The sequence below is a fragment of the Bactrocera dorsalis genome, chromosome 2, assembly GCF_023373825.1.
Source record: "Bactrocera dorsalis isolate Fly_Bdor chromosome 2, ASM2337382v1, whole genome shotgun sequence".
Classification (NCBI taxonomy): Eukaryota; Metazoa; Arthropoda; class Insecta; order Diptera; family Tephritidae; genus Bactrocera; species Bactrocera dorsalis.
The window spans coordinates 78,461,992-78,478,395 of NC_064304.1; the positions used below are offsets into that span (position 1 = coordinate 78,461,992).

Below are 16,404 nucleotides of genomic sequence, written 5' to 3' on the forward strand. Positions count from 1 at the left end.
ACAAATAAAACGCATTTAGCTTATATCATACATATATGTATGTATTCGCTTAAAAATGAATTATGTTAGCAATGCGGACAAGAACAATCAGCTGATATACAAATGAATTAAAATTTTAAATTTGAAAACGGAATATTAATATACTATACGAATATATTTATTTTATTTATTTGATGTCTAGAATACAAACAAATGGAAACAAGTGTTCATATTTGTCTTAATTTTAACTCAATACTCATCAAAAAAATCTGTAATTTTGGTTTGTTTACATTTTCAAAACTGTCAAAATGAGGTTTCTACTACCTAATTTTTTTAATACTCTCTGCTTCACTACGCTCATCTTCATTAGGACTCTTTAGAACTATTTCTGATAATGCGTTGATAATATCGAAATACTAAGTTTTATTGTAGACCTGAGTTAATATACCTACTGCAGGTGACTTGCATTTTTTTACAATAATTTGCGTTATACAAGTATAATGAGCTGTAGCCGAAATCTATAGATTTGACATGATTTATTCACTTAACGGACATCAATATGAGTGGTAAAATCAAATAAAATTGAACCACTATATTACTAGTACAGAAAAGTTTATTGACATTAGCTTAGAGTGGTCATACACGACACACATGCGCGTTCGATCGGTATGTGTGCGATTGCGGTTTACTCGTGTATAGGCTTGTGCGCATACCGATCCACTTCCGCAAAATGTTTGATGTTTTACGATCGGTGTGCACACATGTGTGTCGTGTATGGCGCTGTGTGCACACAAAATCAAATGTATTAAAATAGTTACAAAATTTGTCACGAATACATAGGCTGCTATATATATTTCTGGACTAGGCAACACTAAGTGTTGCCAGGTGCAATCTGACATTTCCATTGGAAAGTTTGACATTTTTTAGCGTAACATCACTCAGAACGTTTTGTCATTTAATCGTGAATTGTTTTATTTACAGGGAATTAAAAAATTCATCTCGGCCAAAAAATGGAATTAACTCGTGAACATTTTCGTGCGATCGTTTTTCACAACTTTCGACGTGGATTATCACGACAAGAGTGCATCGATGAACTAAAATCTTTGTATGGCTATGAAGCACCATCCTATAGCACTGTGAAAAACTGGTACAACGAATTCAATCGTGGCCGACGCTCGCTCAAGGACGAATTCCGTGAAGGTCGTCCAAAAACAGCCGTTGCGCCAGAAAACATCGATGCCGTACGTGAACGGATAATGCATGACCGTCATGTAACATACCTTCAGATAGAGGCATGCCTATGCATTTCTCCCATCAGCATACATTCGATATTGCATGAACACCTGGCCGTAAAAAAGGTTTGTTCTCGTTGGATCCCGCACAATTTGACAATCGCTCAAAAAAAGGCTCGTGTGGATTGGTGTAAAGAAATGCTGAAAAAATACGATCGCGGTGCTTCAAAAGACGTTTATGAGATCGTCACAGGTGACGAATCATGGATCTATGCGTATGAGCCCGAAACAAAACAGCAATCGACCGTGTGGGTCCAACGAAAAAAAAACATCTTCGTTGATAAATATTCCTATTTTCATTATTAGGCCAGAAATATATATAGCAGCCCACGTATTTGCTGCATTTTGTGATATAAGTATTTCCATAGTGTCTACCAAGTGCACACAATCATTGTTTCCATCATTTCTTAAGTAAACAGATGAGTTTTTTGATTAAGAAATTATGCAAATAACAACATGCAAGTGTTATTTTAGCACTTTTTTCATTGCTGTATGTAAAATTCTGAAACGATTTGCTAAAATCCCAAATGAGTTTCCAACAACACGGCGTGCTCTAGATAATCGGTAATTAAATATTTGCTCCTCTACATTTAAATTGCAACGATTATAGGGTTTCATTAGATTTTCTAAAAGAGGAAATGCGTCATCTCTAACAAGCACATAAGGTAGAATATCCTCAGAAAGTGGCAATTTTTCTGGTTGTGGAAGGTTCAGAAGGCTTTCATCATATTTGTATTTAAATTTTGATTGCCCAAATATCCCAGAATCAGAAGCTATTCCATTCATGCCGACCTCTACTGCTAAATACTGATAATTTGCGCTGACTAGCCATGGATTTTTGGATAAATCCGAAAGCAATCCAAAAAAGGATGAAGCGAGCATTTATGGAGAAGCATGGGCTATAAATCTTTTTAAAAATAATCTAAATAATGTACATATGTTATAGATGGGAATTCGAAATATGTACATAAAGTCAAATTTTTATTGAACAAAAACCACTTTATTTTTCAATTTATAAAAAAATTGTAAAACTTTACAACTTTTTTGAGATTTTTTTAGTTTAACTAGAAGATAAATTACTAAAAAATATGAATCTCTTTGAATTTTTTGTTTCCGACAGATATTGCGACCTGCATCCTGCCCGCCGTCCGACAAATGCACATGCGAGATGCATCGGGCAATTGCTTCCCAAAGGCAGAATATCCAAGATTTCGTATCAAAAAAATTTATAAATGATGTTTAAACACATAATAAACCCTAGAAATTTCGCTTTAATGAATTATTTCTTTCCCTCCCAAAAAACTGCTTAAAAAATCTAATTTTTAAGCCTCTAAAGCAGGCTCCCCCTCTTAAATAAGGAGCAGCTACTGCTAAAAAATTGATTGATTAAACTTTATTACATAGCCAATTGGGAAACCTCAACATAACATCTTCTACAAATATTGAAAATCTCGGCCACATTTTTCGCATCGGAACAACTGTTCATCCTCTACTTCGCAATATTCATCACATTCAGCTGTACCAGTACAAATAATTTCGAATGAAGTTATTTCTCCTTCATCAAGTTGGTAATTCCCACATCTCTTCGATAGCCCAGAGTTCCAAGATTTTAACGAATAATAAATGTACGTTTACAACTATAGTATTAAATTCAAAACATAGTACAAAAAGATTTTTGTAAATACAAATGTGTACCTGAACTAACACCATATTTTGATCTCAGTATTGTATTTTTGTTTGTTTATTTAATATTAATGTATTTCATCTTTTATGTTATGTTATATTTTTTACAAAGTGTCCTTAGGGAATATACACCTGGTTTATGTACATGAGTATGTACATATGTATGTACATATATATTGCAAACATACACATTACTTGAATAAATGGCTTTAATTGAGCAACTAGAGATTAACAGGTCTAATAATAAATAATTTTTCCAAGGCATTGGGGTGAAATATTTGTTAAAAATCTCAAATCTTCGTAGGTTTGTTCAGAAGCAAGGAACCGTAATGTTGAAGATAACCTCTCACTTGGCGTAATTTCATTGCGCATTATTTTTTCCATTTTTAGTACTTTTCTTCCGTATTGCAGCGGTTATTCGGCTCAGAAGCATTCCATAAGTAGTTGCATCCATGCGAAAAAAGTTTGTAAAATCTTTGGCACTACTAATTTCCATATCCTTTAACAAATGTATATGAGAGCGATTATTCCTTTTACTCAACCAATCCGCAACCCAAATCCTTTTCTTTATTTTTTTTTATACACATACATATACATGTATTCCAGGAAGTGCAACAAAATGGATTTGTACTATGTCGTGTATGGCCCCTTTTACTTACTCTTGATACAGTATTAATTTTTAACCGTTCTCGAAAAAAATCTTAACTCGGATTCACAACTAAACGCACATATCACAAATGACAATGCCGCAAACCTACAGAAAGAACTTATCATGGTCATGATTAAAGTGGGGTTGCAATCTGTCATATTTGTTTTGAAAATGGGAGAAATTTCCAAAAGTTCAGTTCGATCGAGATTTTTGGATTTGAGGGTAGCTAGGTAGCTACGCCGCTGCTTGTACATAAGTATATATTATAGATACATATGTATGTATGTACGCAAGTAACAACTGTTTTGTTGGCGTTCAAATTTACAAAGGCACTGTGTGCTTATACTCGTACTACTTACACTTGTGCTAATGTACCGCGGCACATTTAAGATGTGCAGAAAGAGTAAAACTATACTTGCGGCGGGTCCGTTAATATTAACATACAAGAATCCTTGGATGTTTGGAGACTCTCAGAGAGCCACTTCTTATTTGAGCTTTTCGCTGTTTTGAGAACACAACATTCCAGCATCCCAGCATCCCAGCTTTGCAATTCATCCACGTTTGTTACAGTGTGACTGAAGCCGTACGCTTCAGTCACTAATCGTAGTTGGTAGTTATTACATTTACGCTGCGGGTTCTTTACAATATTTGAAACAAAATTCCGATTTACGTCACACGATTGTTTGTTGCGCTATCCTCTTTGCGTTAACTCCAGAGTCATTAACCAAAATGTTTTATAAAAGAAAACTTAGTGGCGATTGGTGTGAAGACATGTTCACCGGTTAATTTGTGTAATTTGACAACTGAAATGAAATTTAAAAACATGAGTATGTGTATTATACGTGCGAATGTATGTTATCGTGCTAAGTGCCGAAAATATTTTTGTGCGAATACGAATAAAATGCAAACCAACTAAAAAGTAAAAAATAGGTATTAATTAACCAATTCATGCATTACGTTTAATGCAGGCTGTGTGGAAAGTTGAATTGGATTAATGAGTAATCTGGTCCTAGTTGTGATAAAAATTAAATAAAAGTGCGTAAAATAATATTAACAAAATATTATGTATAATCTGGAATTATTATCCAAAATATAAACAGTAAAGTTTTTGAGGGAATTATGAAATCTAAGTTCTGAATCTCTTTGAGTGGTTATAAGCAACATCTATTTAACTTAACAATAAGTCTTTTAAATACGACATACACCCATGTGTTATACATAAGTATGTACCATGTGAAGACGGATGAGTTATTTATGATTGCTATTAAGGAATCTAATCTATGTGAATTCAATAATAAAATCAATATAATACAAGCCTTTTAGACATCATACTTTGAATTGAATACGTTTTCGTCTTAACTAAACCTAATATGATTTAAGAACAGAAGTCTTGTTTCTTGAACAAATGTTTAGAATATTTTTGTTATCTCAATCTAATCATAAAAAAATACTACGAAATCAAATTTAATATTACATGAAGTGAAGTGAGTTATACATATGCGCATGGTTGTATTAGGAAGGTTTTCCAAATGTGTTTAACTTTTTTTTTTAGTTTTGAAGTATGAGTCAGATATTGGAATGCTGAAATAATCTAATTGAATCTTCGATTTAAAAATGACGGAAAGAATTAATTAATTTAGAATGGATAAAATAAAATATCCTATGATTGGATATGATCATACTTATGTAATTATGATATGTGAAGTGCGGGCATACATATTTATATATGTACATATATGTACTTTGTTCTTCGATTCCGTTAAGTACGCATACGAGCGTCATTGAAGATGAAACCGTAAAACATTTATTAATAACTGATTTTAAAATATAAGCGTCAGTACAATTTCTTATTTTTTTTTTAATTTTATGTGTAATTTGTGCATTTTCGTAAAATTCGTTATAGTGTGGATTTCTCAATAAATAAGATAGTTATGGAAAGAGTGCTTTACTTTTCGTTAATTTATTCGGTTTTAAAATCCTCGTTTAGTGATTATGGTGATTTATGGTGGAAATAAATAAGAAAAATAGATCTACATATATGGTATTAAATGAACCAAAGAGTTGGATATACGTGGGAAAAGTCAACCAGGCAATCGAGATCATTATACGAGTTTGGAATATGAGGTTTATACGAAGATCTAGACCAATTGCTTCCATATTCAGCGCTAAATCACATTATATTTAAACAAATTTTTCCACTTTATTCCATACATTTTGTTCAACAAAAACGGTATAAACCAGGTGAAAAATATGAATTCACTATATCGGTAATAGTGGGGGTAGGGGAAGGTATGAATGGATTGCATTATTCAAGAACATATTTGCGCACAAATTCATGAAGAAGATGAAATGTACATATTCCGACCGACATAATAGTTTACGACGAAATAAAGTTTACTAAAATACCGAAATGTGAATTATATGGAAGAAGGGGTATTTTGCGACCAACTCCACTCATTTTCGGCATTAAACTATGGTATATCCAATATTTTAATCTCACTTAATTGTCTTATACTTATATTGACCGATTTGACGAGAGATGACACACTTTAATGACACTATTTTTGCAATGTTTTGTTTCGATAACGAGATTAGCACTTGAGTTATATTATGTAAAGTGAAAAATTCAGATGAAATTTAAAATTTTATTATATGGAAAGTAGGTATGGTTTTAGTCAGGTTCCGCCCATTGTCACACCTTTTTGGTTGATATAGCTGTAGTGGTTTGAGAGTTAAGTTTGTATAGTAATAGTATAGTTTTTTAAAATTTTTCAAACTACAAATGTTCTTCCTACTACAATTCGCTGTTCTAAACGTGGAAATGATCCGATCCACGCATCTACGACACCAACCTTCTAATAATACTAGGGAATACGTATAACGAGTTTTATAAAGATATCTTTATTTTAGTCCCTTTCATAGGTGGACCGACATTCATACGGAAATTCAACTTGTCATTTATATACATATTTATGTAACTATTTAGCTGTATATCGATAAGATATGTGTTACAAAAAATCGTTAGGTATACAAAACTATGTTACTCTGGAGAAACATGTTGCTGGAGAATAAGAAACCGAAAACGCTTGGTGATCAATGTGAAGTTAACTCGAAATTATGAAATTAAATGATATCCGACTGATAGTTAAGGAATCGTACATATATATGTAGGTGTGTGTGTAAAAACTATATAAATAGTGACAGAATAAATAGAGAGAAAATCAAAGCAATATTTTAGTGCTGTTTCCGTTAATTTCTTGTGTCGAGAAACCCTCCTAGAATAAACGAAGCTGCCAAGGTCATAGTGTGCAACAAAATGGTGTTGTTGAGTAATCCAATTTTGTTACCAATTTCCCACTTAAAATGGATGGTTATTTACCCTATGGTACTACTACTGTTACAGCCTATTCGTGACGTTGTTGGTGGAGAAAAATTAGGTAAGTTCATACTTATGAATAAATTGATATTTTAATTTACTTACGCTTCTCTTGGTGATCTGTCCATACGTACACACAATAAAGGAATGAAATATTAATGCCCTTTACTGGTTTCAACTCAGCTGCGTTTTAGTTTACGTTTTGAAAATCGGTATTATCGACATCAAATCAAATTAGGTTGATATCAAAAAAATGCAACTACCTAATAAAAGCTTATTCTCCTGCGTGCCTATGCAATACTTTTTGTGAAAATGGTTTGTAAACATACATTTTGTTTTTTGTATATATAATATAGGAAAAATTGGAAGGCTTAATTCAAGCACTTTGTCCTTCAAAAACTCGTTTTTACTTAGGATTCTGTGCCTAGAAAACTAAAATGTGCGAAATTATTATTAATTATTTATTTGTATTTATTTATTTTGGAACTTTCGAATTAATCAATGATATCCTAAATAATATAAAAATAAGATTAAAATGTTTGATTACACTCTGTTTTGAAGCATCTCAATACAGACTAACTTAAACTAGAATTGATGTAATCCTGAGTTGGTCTATTCTTGACTTTTATTAGTGTTTCTGTAGTTTTAAAGTGGATAAAAAATTTATATAATAATATAACGTAACAAATTTTTCTGAGAAAATAGGGAATAATAACCCTGTGAATAAATTTAAATGTACAATTTTCTTCAATTTTATTTTTAAACAAAAAATATGAAAATATTTATCTACCTTAAATTATTTAATATCTACTTTAATCTGGTTTGATTTAACTTCTTAAATTGATAAAAATACAAAAAAGAAAAATAATTTAAATATACAACAGTTTTTGCAATAAATTACAATTTTGAAACAAAACCTTTGAGAAATTATCTACAATGTTCAAATGCGAAGTCCTGTAAACTTTTTTACCCAAGTCTTTGTTGGTCTAATCAGAATCCTTTCTTTGTGTGATCACCGAAAGTGTTAGGAATAAGTGAAATGAAAATCCATGAATTGGGAAGAGAATTTGACAGTTATAGATAATTGCCATATTTGACGGAAACCCAAAGTAAAGAGTATTGGCAGCCAAATATGGTATACATCTTTCACATTAGTACATATATCATAATACATTATTTTACTTTTATTGATATTACTTTATAGTATTTAGTTTTTTTCTCGAAGGGCACTCTTCTCAGATTCTGGTTTATAAATGTAACTAAATTCAATAACTAATTTTATTTACTTAATAATGCTTTATTTGCACCCAAGTACATTATTTACACCGGTCTTTTATTGTAAACGCCGGTTCATTGGTGTATTTAAGTGATACATTATTCGTAAACTTTAAATTTTCCAATTTTACATTAGTTTCAAAAGAAAAGTTCCGAATGAAACCTGCCAATAGTATTTTAATTGCCATAAGAGCATATTTCCATCCTGTAAGAAAAATGATATAATAATTATAAATAAACGCTTTTATTTGTAGGTACAGGATTATATATTTATAATGTGGTGAAAATGCTTACCTATACAATCTCGTACCCCTTTCGAAAAAGGTATGTATGCATGCGAATGCTTTTCTTGCAAATTCTCTCGCAAAAAATTCTCTGGGTTGAACTTATCAGCATTTGCACCCCAAATATCAGTTCTCCGATGTAAATCGAAAATTGAAACTAAAATTTCGATTCCTTTTGGAATCACCAAACCGTTACTCAGTGTAGTATCTTGTATGACCTGGCGACCAATCATGGGTATGGGAGGCATTAAGCGTAAAGTCTCATTTACAACCATATCCAAATATGGTAGATTAGTAATATTTTCACAGTCCACGAAAAAATGTTTGTCGGGGAACATGTTTTCGATTTCCTCGAATAATCTTTCTTGTACAGCAGGATGCATAGCTAACATCAAAAGTGCTGATAAAAGTCCATTGGCGGTCGTCTCAAAAGCCTACAAGATTGTTAATAAAGTGTATAAAGGACGGAAATACAAAGGCCAGTTACTTATAGATTACCTAAAAAAACATAGAAATCATAAATCAATGCTCTAGTTATTTATTACTATAAACATTTTTTTTGAACATTAATATTTTATGAAATAGACTTTTCAAGTTTATGACATTTTTTTTTTGCAACCTCTACAATTTACCACATTTCAGCAACAGGATAAATTGAAAAGTTTTTATTTTAAATAGGTTTGCAAAGAGATATTTTACTAAGTGTAAAACATTACTAAACAGAATTTAGCGGCATAGAAACCGAGTTTTAAAGGTTTGACTTTGTATATACATATAAGTATATTCAATTGTTAGGCAGTCCTGCGGTGCCGATTTGTGAAATGAATGAAATGTGGATATATCATTATAAACTTCAGTCCAATCGAGAGTCCGTTGAAAGTGTTGCTTGAAACCATTCAATACAACAGTATATTAGTTTTTTTAGGATTTAAACATTATTATTTTCATTATAGTCGATGAGTCGATCATATTAAAACAATTAGTAAGCAATACTACGATATCAAAATAAGGTAATGACTTTTCTTCCCATGTGGTTGTAGGTTCTATAATTTAAATTATAAGTAATTGAAAAAATTAAAAGCATTTTTTTACATACCGCAGATACAATTGTGTTCGCTTCACCAATGAGATCTTGATGCGAAATTTTTTCTTCTCGATATAAATTTATAGCATGGTCAATGAAAATGTTTGGCTTCTTTTCATTAAATCCATTATTTCCATGTGAATAACTGCTCACAGAATTAGTTGAGGATATATTGACATCAAGTCGAATATTTTCCGTACTTGGCGTTTGTGAGAGCTTTCCATATAAAAGCTAAATAAATAATATTCAGAATAATTGTTGATGTTCATTGTTTTATACTTAATACTAATTACCCCTTTAATAAACTTCTGCACAAATTCCTTCGATGCTTTCGTAAACCAGACGTACAAACGATCCAGTTTCACATATGCTAAGAAGCATTCAATTGGCAGATTTTCCATGCATCTAAAACTTTTTATAAGAGTATTAAACTACTTTATTTATTATTTTGTACTAACATGACATATGACTTCACTAATTCCTCTGATACCTGATCGCCTTTTTGCATTTCATTCCCCATAGTGGTTTCTGCATTAAAGTTGATTAATACAAGCTAAAGATACTTATGTAAGTACATATATTAAATGTTCTCACCAACAGTTATACTTAGAGTGATCCTTTGCAACTCTTCACTAATAAAGACATGCTCATTCCTTGTAAAGTTTCTGAATTTTAGAATAGCCCCATCTTTAGCTTTATTAAATACGGGCAAAAATGAGGTTAGTACTTTCCGATGAAAGCTTGGATTTATCATACGGCGATTTTTATGCCATTGATCCGCTATGCCAATTAATTGAATTCAAATAATTACAATTTTTAAATTTCGGTTAATTAGTTATTAGGAAATCGATGTTTGCAATAATGTGGGCTATGCAACAAATAATAACCGATTTAAATACTATTTCTGAAGCAGTGCTTCAATTCAGTTCAAAGGTTCACTCAAATGCATGTTTAAGCATACGATGCAAGGAAGGGCTAAGTTCGAGTGTAACCAAAACCTGAGAAAAAGGTACCTCCAGTTATATGAAGTCTTTGCTAGAATATACATAAGTAGTCGAGCTTCTTTTCTTTTTGGTATATTGAACGATATTTTCCGATAAAAAGTTCAATATTGAAAATTTGCTCCATATTCGGTATCTGGGAGTTTGAATTGTTTTGGCCCGATTTTCAGTCATAAGGTGATCTACTCTAAGCGCACAATTCGGGCAAAGTCTTAACTCGATACATACTTTGATGATTGGTTTGCATGTGGGAAAGTAAAAAAATCAAATGGAATTATAATTGTGTTATATAGGATGCAGGCGCGGGTGTACTCCGATTTCGCTCGTTTTCGTACTGGAATATAGGAATGTAAAAATAATATTATAAATCCAATTTCGTCGATCGGTCTGGTAGGTTCTGGTTCCTTTAAAACCCTCTCATACCATCACATTTTATTTTCTCTGTAGTATTTATTTATTGATTTATCGCGCTTTTAGTAGTTTATAACAATACCCTTATATGGAGAGTGGGATGATTATTATCCGATTTCATCCATTTTCACATTGTCAGTAGAAGATTTTCTAAAATTTGCTCTAGCCGAATTTGGTTATTGCAGCTTTAGTAGGTAATGAGATACTATGTACATTAAACATATTTGAGGGCGCCCACTTTTTCAAAATTTTTATTGCACGGATGCCCCTTGCTACTCTGCTCCCCTGCGCCAAATTTCAGTGTCTGAGCTATAGCATTTTTAGCGTTTTCTGGGTGTGGCAGTGGCCCGATTACGCCCATCTACGAACTGTTACAGACGGATGGATAAACAGACAACCCTATGTAAAAATCGATTATGTTTAGGTGATACAAACGACCTTTAGGTGAACAAAACTATTATGTTCTGTAGCAACATATTGCCAGAGTATAAAAGTGATATTTTATTAAATTCTAAAATATAATATGAGTATGAAGTATGACTCAAATAATTGTGAAATACATGTAATTACTAAAAACACATAATACATACTTGTAAAACGAAACACGTTTTTAAATACTCACCAACCTTACAAGTATTCAAATATAATAAACCTTTTTACCTGGACTTGAAATAAGACCACCTTTGAATGTGTCATAGAGTGGCTGGTATAATGGCTGGGCTTTATTAAGCAACTCCTTTGCAGATAATACATCTTTTATGAAAGGTGGATCAGCTGTTATAATAAAAGGATATGTGCCTATCCATGTACAAACAGTGTATGCCTTACAATCTTTGAATATTTTACCAAACTCTTGAATAACATCTGTAATTAAAATATGAATTAATAGAAATTAATAATTAAATTTGCTTTTAAGTTTTTATACACACAGCCGTACACTCAATCAATATACGTGTATATATGTATTGTTTTTTACGTTGCTTTTAGCTGCATATTTCTAGGTTTTTTTGTTTCTTTTTTTAATTGTAGTCCTTATCAATCTTTTAGTTGTACATTTTGTCACAGTGCCATTCAGTTACATTGTAAAAAGTTACATACACAGATGCAGTGAAGCTAATAAAAGAGTTTTAAAAATTATTTTACATTATATGTACATTTACATTGTATGTATATTGCAACTTGCGTTTGTCTATATACACTACTAGCTGACCCGGCGAACTTCGCCCCGCCCAATTTTTATTTTTTTTTTGGAAGTCATAGACCCGTATAACGTTACCACAAATAATATAAACTTCAAACAACGCATTTTCATTTAATGTTTTTAATGTTTGCAGCGCCATCTACTGTAACATACCGCACGTACTTAATACCGCTGTTAGCGCCACCAATTGGTGGATAGGTCTTTGCTAATAATAAACAAATAATTTGCAATAAATAAATAATGCGACTATAAGGAGAGTTATAAACTATCCTATCTTTCAAGTTGGACCAAACTGCACACAGTGTTAAAAATTTCATTAAAATCGGTTCAGTAGTTTAGGAGTCCATCGCAAACAAACAACGTGACACCTGATTTTTATATATTAAGATATATAGGGGTGGTACACTAATTAACACACGCTCCCATGTGCACTAAAATTAACAGAAAATTAAAGAAAACTTAAAAATATAGGGAAGGAATTGAAGTATAGGTATACAGCAACATTTATTAGATAACGTTCAAGGAAAACAAATTAGTATTTATAAAAAAAAAAACATATTAGAAGCATAAGGCAGGCTAATTCAGCAATGGAATTGTCTGATTTTAAAGCCACTGAATAACAGACCTTGACTTTTGGCAGGGATCATTGTCCTGTTGAAAAACTGCGGAGGTGTATACAGATAACGGTAAGCCTTCCAAATTCAAAATTTTCGCTCCACAATACAGAATTCCAATAAGAAAGAGGTGAAGCCATATGCAACCTGACAAACTCCAAACGCGTCTTTCGATTATTGTGTCTAACTTTTGGTTTTTTTAAACTATGGCATCCCCTCCTAACAGTCCTACTGGCAATGTTTTCGCTCTCTCTTTTTGTGATCTTTTTGCTTCTGGATATCCTTTTATTTGCAAATGTTTTATTCTCAACACAATATCTGAGAGCGTTTCAAATTTTTTTCCGGGAACTTTTAAGCCAACGGGCAATTTCACTAATATTTTTACCGTCCTGGAACATGTTCCAAATTAGGCGCCTTTTCTCTTCACTGGAGCTCTTGCAAAGCCCCATTTTAAATATGTTTTTTACTTATAACTAATCTCGAAAAAAAACAACATTAAACGCAACCGATTAACGAAAAACTCTTCTAATGTTAGGGTGTTCTATTTAAAAGGCCAGCTTAAATTAAAAGCTTTTATGAAATGAAGGCATACTTCTTTGAAACCCACCCCAAAATTTTCACTGATGTGTAATTTACAACCGCAATATAACAATGAATTAACATGCAAAAAAAATATTTCCTGAAATACCGTTATCTTAAAATTTCAAGCAATATTATAATATTATTGGAATATTCAAAGATGTGTTAATTAGTGTGGCACCAGTGTATATTGTTAACTATAATCCATAATACAAACGCAGCTATAAAATTGAGCAAAATTTCGAAAGTAGAGCACCAATTTCTTCTATCTCTGGTATTTTAGAAGAGGTTTTGATTATTAACAATTTTTAGGATAAATTTCAAGCTTAAAAAAATATATATATGTATATATATACATATTTTGAAAAAATTAAGGCAATAACCGCCCGTTAAACAAATAGACAGGCATTTCTATATTATAAAGATAATACGTATATCAGTTTTCTTTGGAGTTAGATACAGCTTCTCGCCGGTATTGAAATTGTTGTATTATTGTATTTTACTTTTTACCTATCGGTCAATTGTGATATATCTTATTAAAGATAGTTCACGATATTACGCTTAAAGCATGATATACTTATAATAATATCATTGAATAAAGAAGTAGATTAAAAAGAAATCTAAATCTTTAAAACAAATTAATTGTCTCATTAACAGTAATTATCTTTCGTGCATTATTTTAAACAAGCACTACAAATTCTAAAAAAAAATTGCTTTCAAAATTTCCTTTTTCCCTTTCAAAAAGGTTTGGAATTTGTTACACCTCCTTTTATCTCATTTTACTATTGTGGTTAAAAAAGTTACGAACTACTGGTGCGTTCAAAAAATAACGTTTTCGTTTTACATAGTTTGAGTACCGTTTATTTGGAAAAGTTGTTATAATTATAGAAAATGTATTGTTTTATATTAAATAAAATTTTTTGTTGCCGTTAAATGTTTTCTTGATATGTTCGCTTTAATAGATGTTTAAACATTCTCTATCGGATTGGCGTCTAGGGACAGTTTTCGGTGATTTAATCGCGCGAAAGAAAAACGTTATTTATTTAATGAACTGTGTATATGTAATGTGTACATATATATATGCATATCATTAGAGTTGAACGCATGAGTTTATAAATTATTAGTTCTTGAAATAACCACAGATTTAAACCCTAAATTATTATTCATTCAAGCGATCGAAGTAACTTTCGAATTCGGAAGAATCCCGACAATCGTTGTTTTGATATTATTTAACTAAAACATATTCAAAAATGAGAACTTCGGCGTTCTCTTCAAATATAAATGTCAACTATTCAATTCACTATTTATTTATCCGTACTATGTTGACTTTTAATGCGAAGTAATATTCCAAAAATGGGCCATCCAAATAATCCTGGGAAGCGTAATGCGAATAGGTACAGATTTTTTCTCATCCACAACCAGTAAAACCATAATGCTAACGTTAAACTCAGAATTATTAGTTTAATAAAATCCTGTTTATCGGCGAGTTCCATGGTCTTTTACCTAGTACTATTGTGTATTTACTGATAGTAGAAGTATTGTCTAGTTTATTAAATACCACTTTTTGGAGATGCAATTTTGAGATTTTTGCATTTACAGCGCTTTAATGTTCTAATTAACCTCTATGTATACTCATATACCCTGTAAGCAATTCAACTACGTTTCAAATTGAATTGTGAATATAAAGATAGGTGCAACATTCTGTAAATTATTATAATGTTGTATATATACAGGAATGTATGCATATACATTATTTATAATTTGTTTAATGGGTTTTAAATAAACACAAACAATTTTTTATTTAAGCTCACATTTAGTTTTTCAGTAGAGCATTTAACCATTATTTAGATATATGTAATCCACACAATAAGGCGACATCAGTACCTTATTCCCAGTGGCGTAGCTACCTAGGGGCTAGGCGGGGCAGTTCTCCGGGGCCCTCAAGCTCTGGCGTCCTTCAAATCCTTGTATACATTATGACAATTCATTTGAGAGAAATTCAAAATTTATTTATAGATTCTTTCTATTGACAGTGATGTCAATTTGACGGATAAGTGATATGTGCGTTTTATTATTCGTCGATGTGCGTTTTTTGTGAATTTGGGTTAAGATATTTTTCGAGAACGGGTAATGCTGTATCATGAGTAAGTGAACTTATGTCAATAATAATGATTAATATATGTAGTAGTTCAATTTTATTTGATTTTAACACCCATATTGATGTCCGTTTAGTCAATTAATCGTGTCAAATATATAAATACCGTGAAAAAATGCAAGTCATCTGCAATAGGTACAAAAATTCAGGCCTAAAATAAAACTTCGTTGTTTTGATATTATCAAAGCATTATCAGAAATAGTTCTAAAGAGTCCCAATAAAGATGAGCGTAGTGAAGCAGAGAGTATTAAAACAAAAATTCTAAATTTCGAGTTCGTGTTGCTTCGCGCATTCATGCCAGTGTATTGAACAGTATTAATTACATACATATGTAGCCAAAACTTTACAAAACTGCGACCTTAAATTTGGGCGAGGCAAGTAAAGTTTAAGCAGAGACCAAAGCAAAGTTGCAAATTTAGTTTTAGAAAAAATATTTATTTGATTTTTACCACCAACATTTTTATTACAATTAAGGCAACTTCATTATTCAGAAATATTCAGATATAATAGGCCCTAGCTTTTCACTTAAATTTATTAATATTTACCACCTAGTTTTACCATGGACTTTTCAACAATTATGAACAAAATATATGTATAACGGAAGTTTTTGCAGTAATGTTATTATTCTTTACAATTCCTGTCACTTCAGCATCAGCTGAAAAGTCATTTTACAAATTAAAAGTATCAAATATTTTTTTAAGAACTTACTCAACTCCGACTTTTATCGCTAATAGTAATTAAGTCATTGATACTTTTGCGAAAACTAACCTGCGATTCTGTACTGCGATACAGTCTCAAGTCTTTAAATTTGAGATTTTAAG

The 16,404-nt window shown here is 31.5% G+C and overlaps 2 protein-coding genes across 5 annotated transcripts in view; one reads left to right on the forward strand and one right to left on the reverse strand.

Moving 5' to 3' along the window:
- The first annotated feature begins 4,214 nt into the window (after nt 1–4,214).
- Nucleotides 4,215–16,404, forward strand: part of LOC105232978 (uncharacterized) — a 50,975-nt gene continuing 38,785 nt past the window's right edge. For 2 of the 4 annotated variants that reach the window (XM_049447496.1, XM_049447505.1), the window contains exon 1: nt 4,215–7,040. In XM_049447496.1, the coding sequence (XP_049303453.1) occupies nt 6,920–7,040 (121 nt within the window). In that variant the 5' untranslated portion in view covers nt 4,215–6,919. The remainder of the gene's footprint in view (nt 7,041–16,404) is intronic. The other 2 variants (XM_049447498.1, XM_049447497.1) reach the window with 2 other exon arrangements.
- On the reverse strand, nt 7,795–15,061 carry LOC109580018 (probable cytochrome P450 313a4). The gene is made up of 8 exons (XM_019992741.3): nt 14,747–15,061; nt 11,695–11,898; nt 10,217–10,402; nt 10,081–10,150; nt 9,916–10,027; nt 9,635–9,853; nt 8,549–8,972; nt 7,795–8,459 (listed from the first exon to the last, which is right to left on the reverse strand). The coding sequence occupies exons 1-8, from the start codon at nt 14,919–14,921 to the stop codon at nt 8,296–8,298; spliced, it is 1,554 nt and encodes a 517-aa protein (XP_019848300.2). The 5' UTR covers nt 14,922–15,061; the 3' UTR covers nt 7,795–8,295.

What these genes read in the sequence shown, in the direction of transcription:
- LOC109580018 (XM_019992741.3), bottom strand. Translation starts at nt 14,921, where the DNA reads ATGGAACTCGCCGATAAACAGGATTTTATTAAACTAATAATTCTGAGT. An exon ending in CACTCTAAGTATAACTGTTG is followed by an intron (nt 10,151 to 10,216) that starts GTGAGAACATTT and finishes ACTTTAATGCAG; the next exon opens with AAACCACTATGGGGAATGAA. An exon ending in AGGGGTACGAGATTGTATAG is followed by an intron (nt 8,460 to 8,548) that starts GTAAGCATTTTC and finishes TTTTTCTTACAG; the next exon opens with GATGGAAATATGCTCTTATG.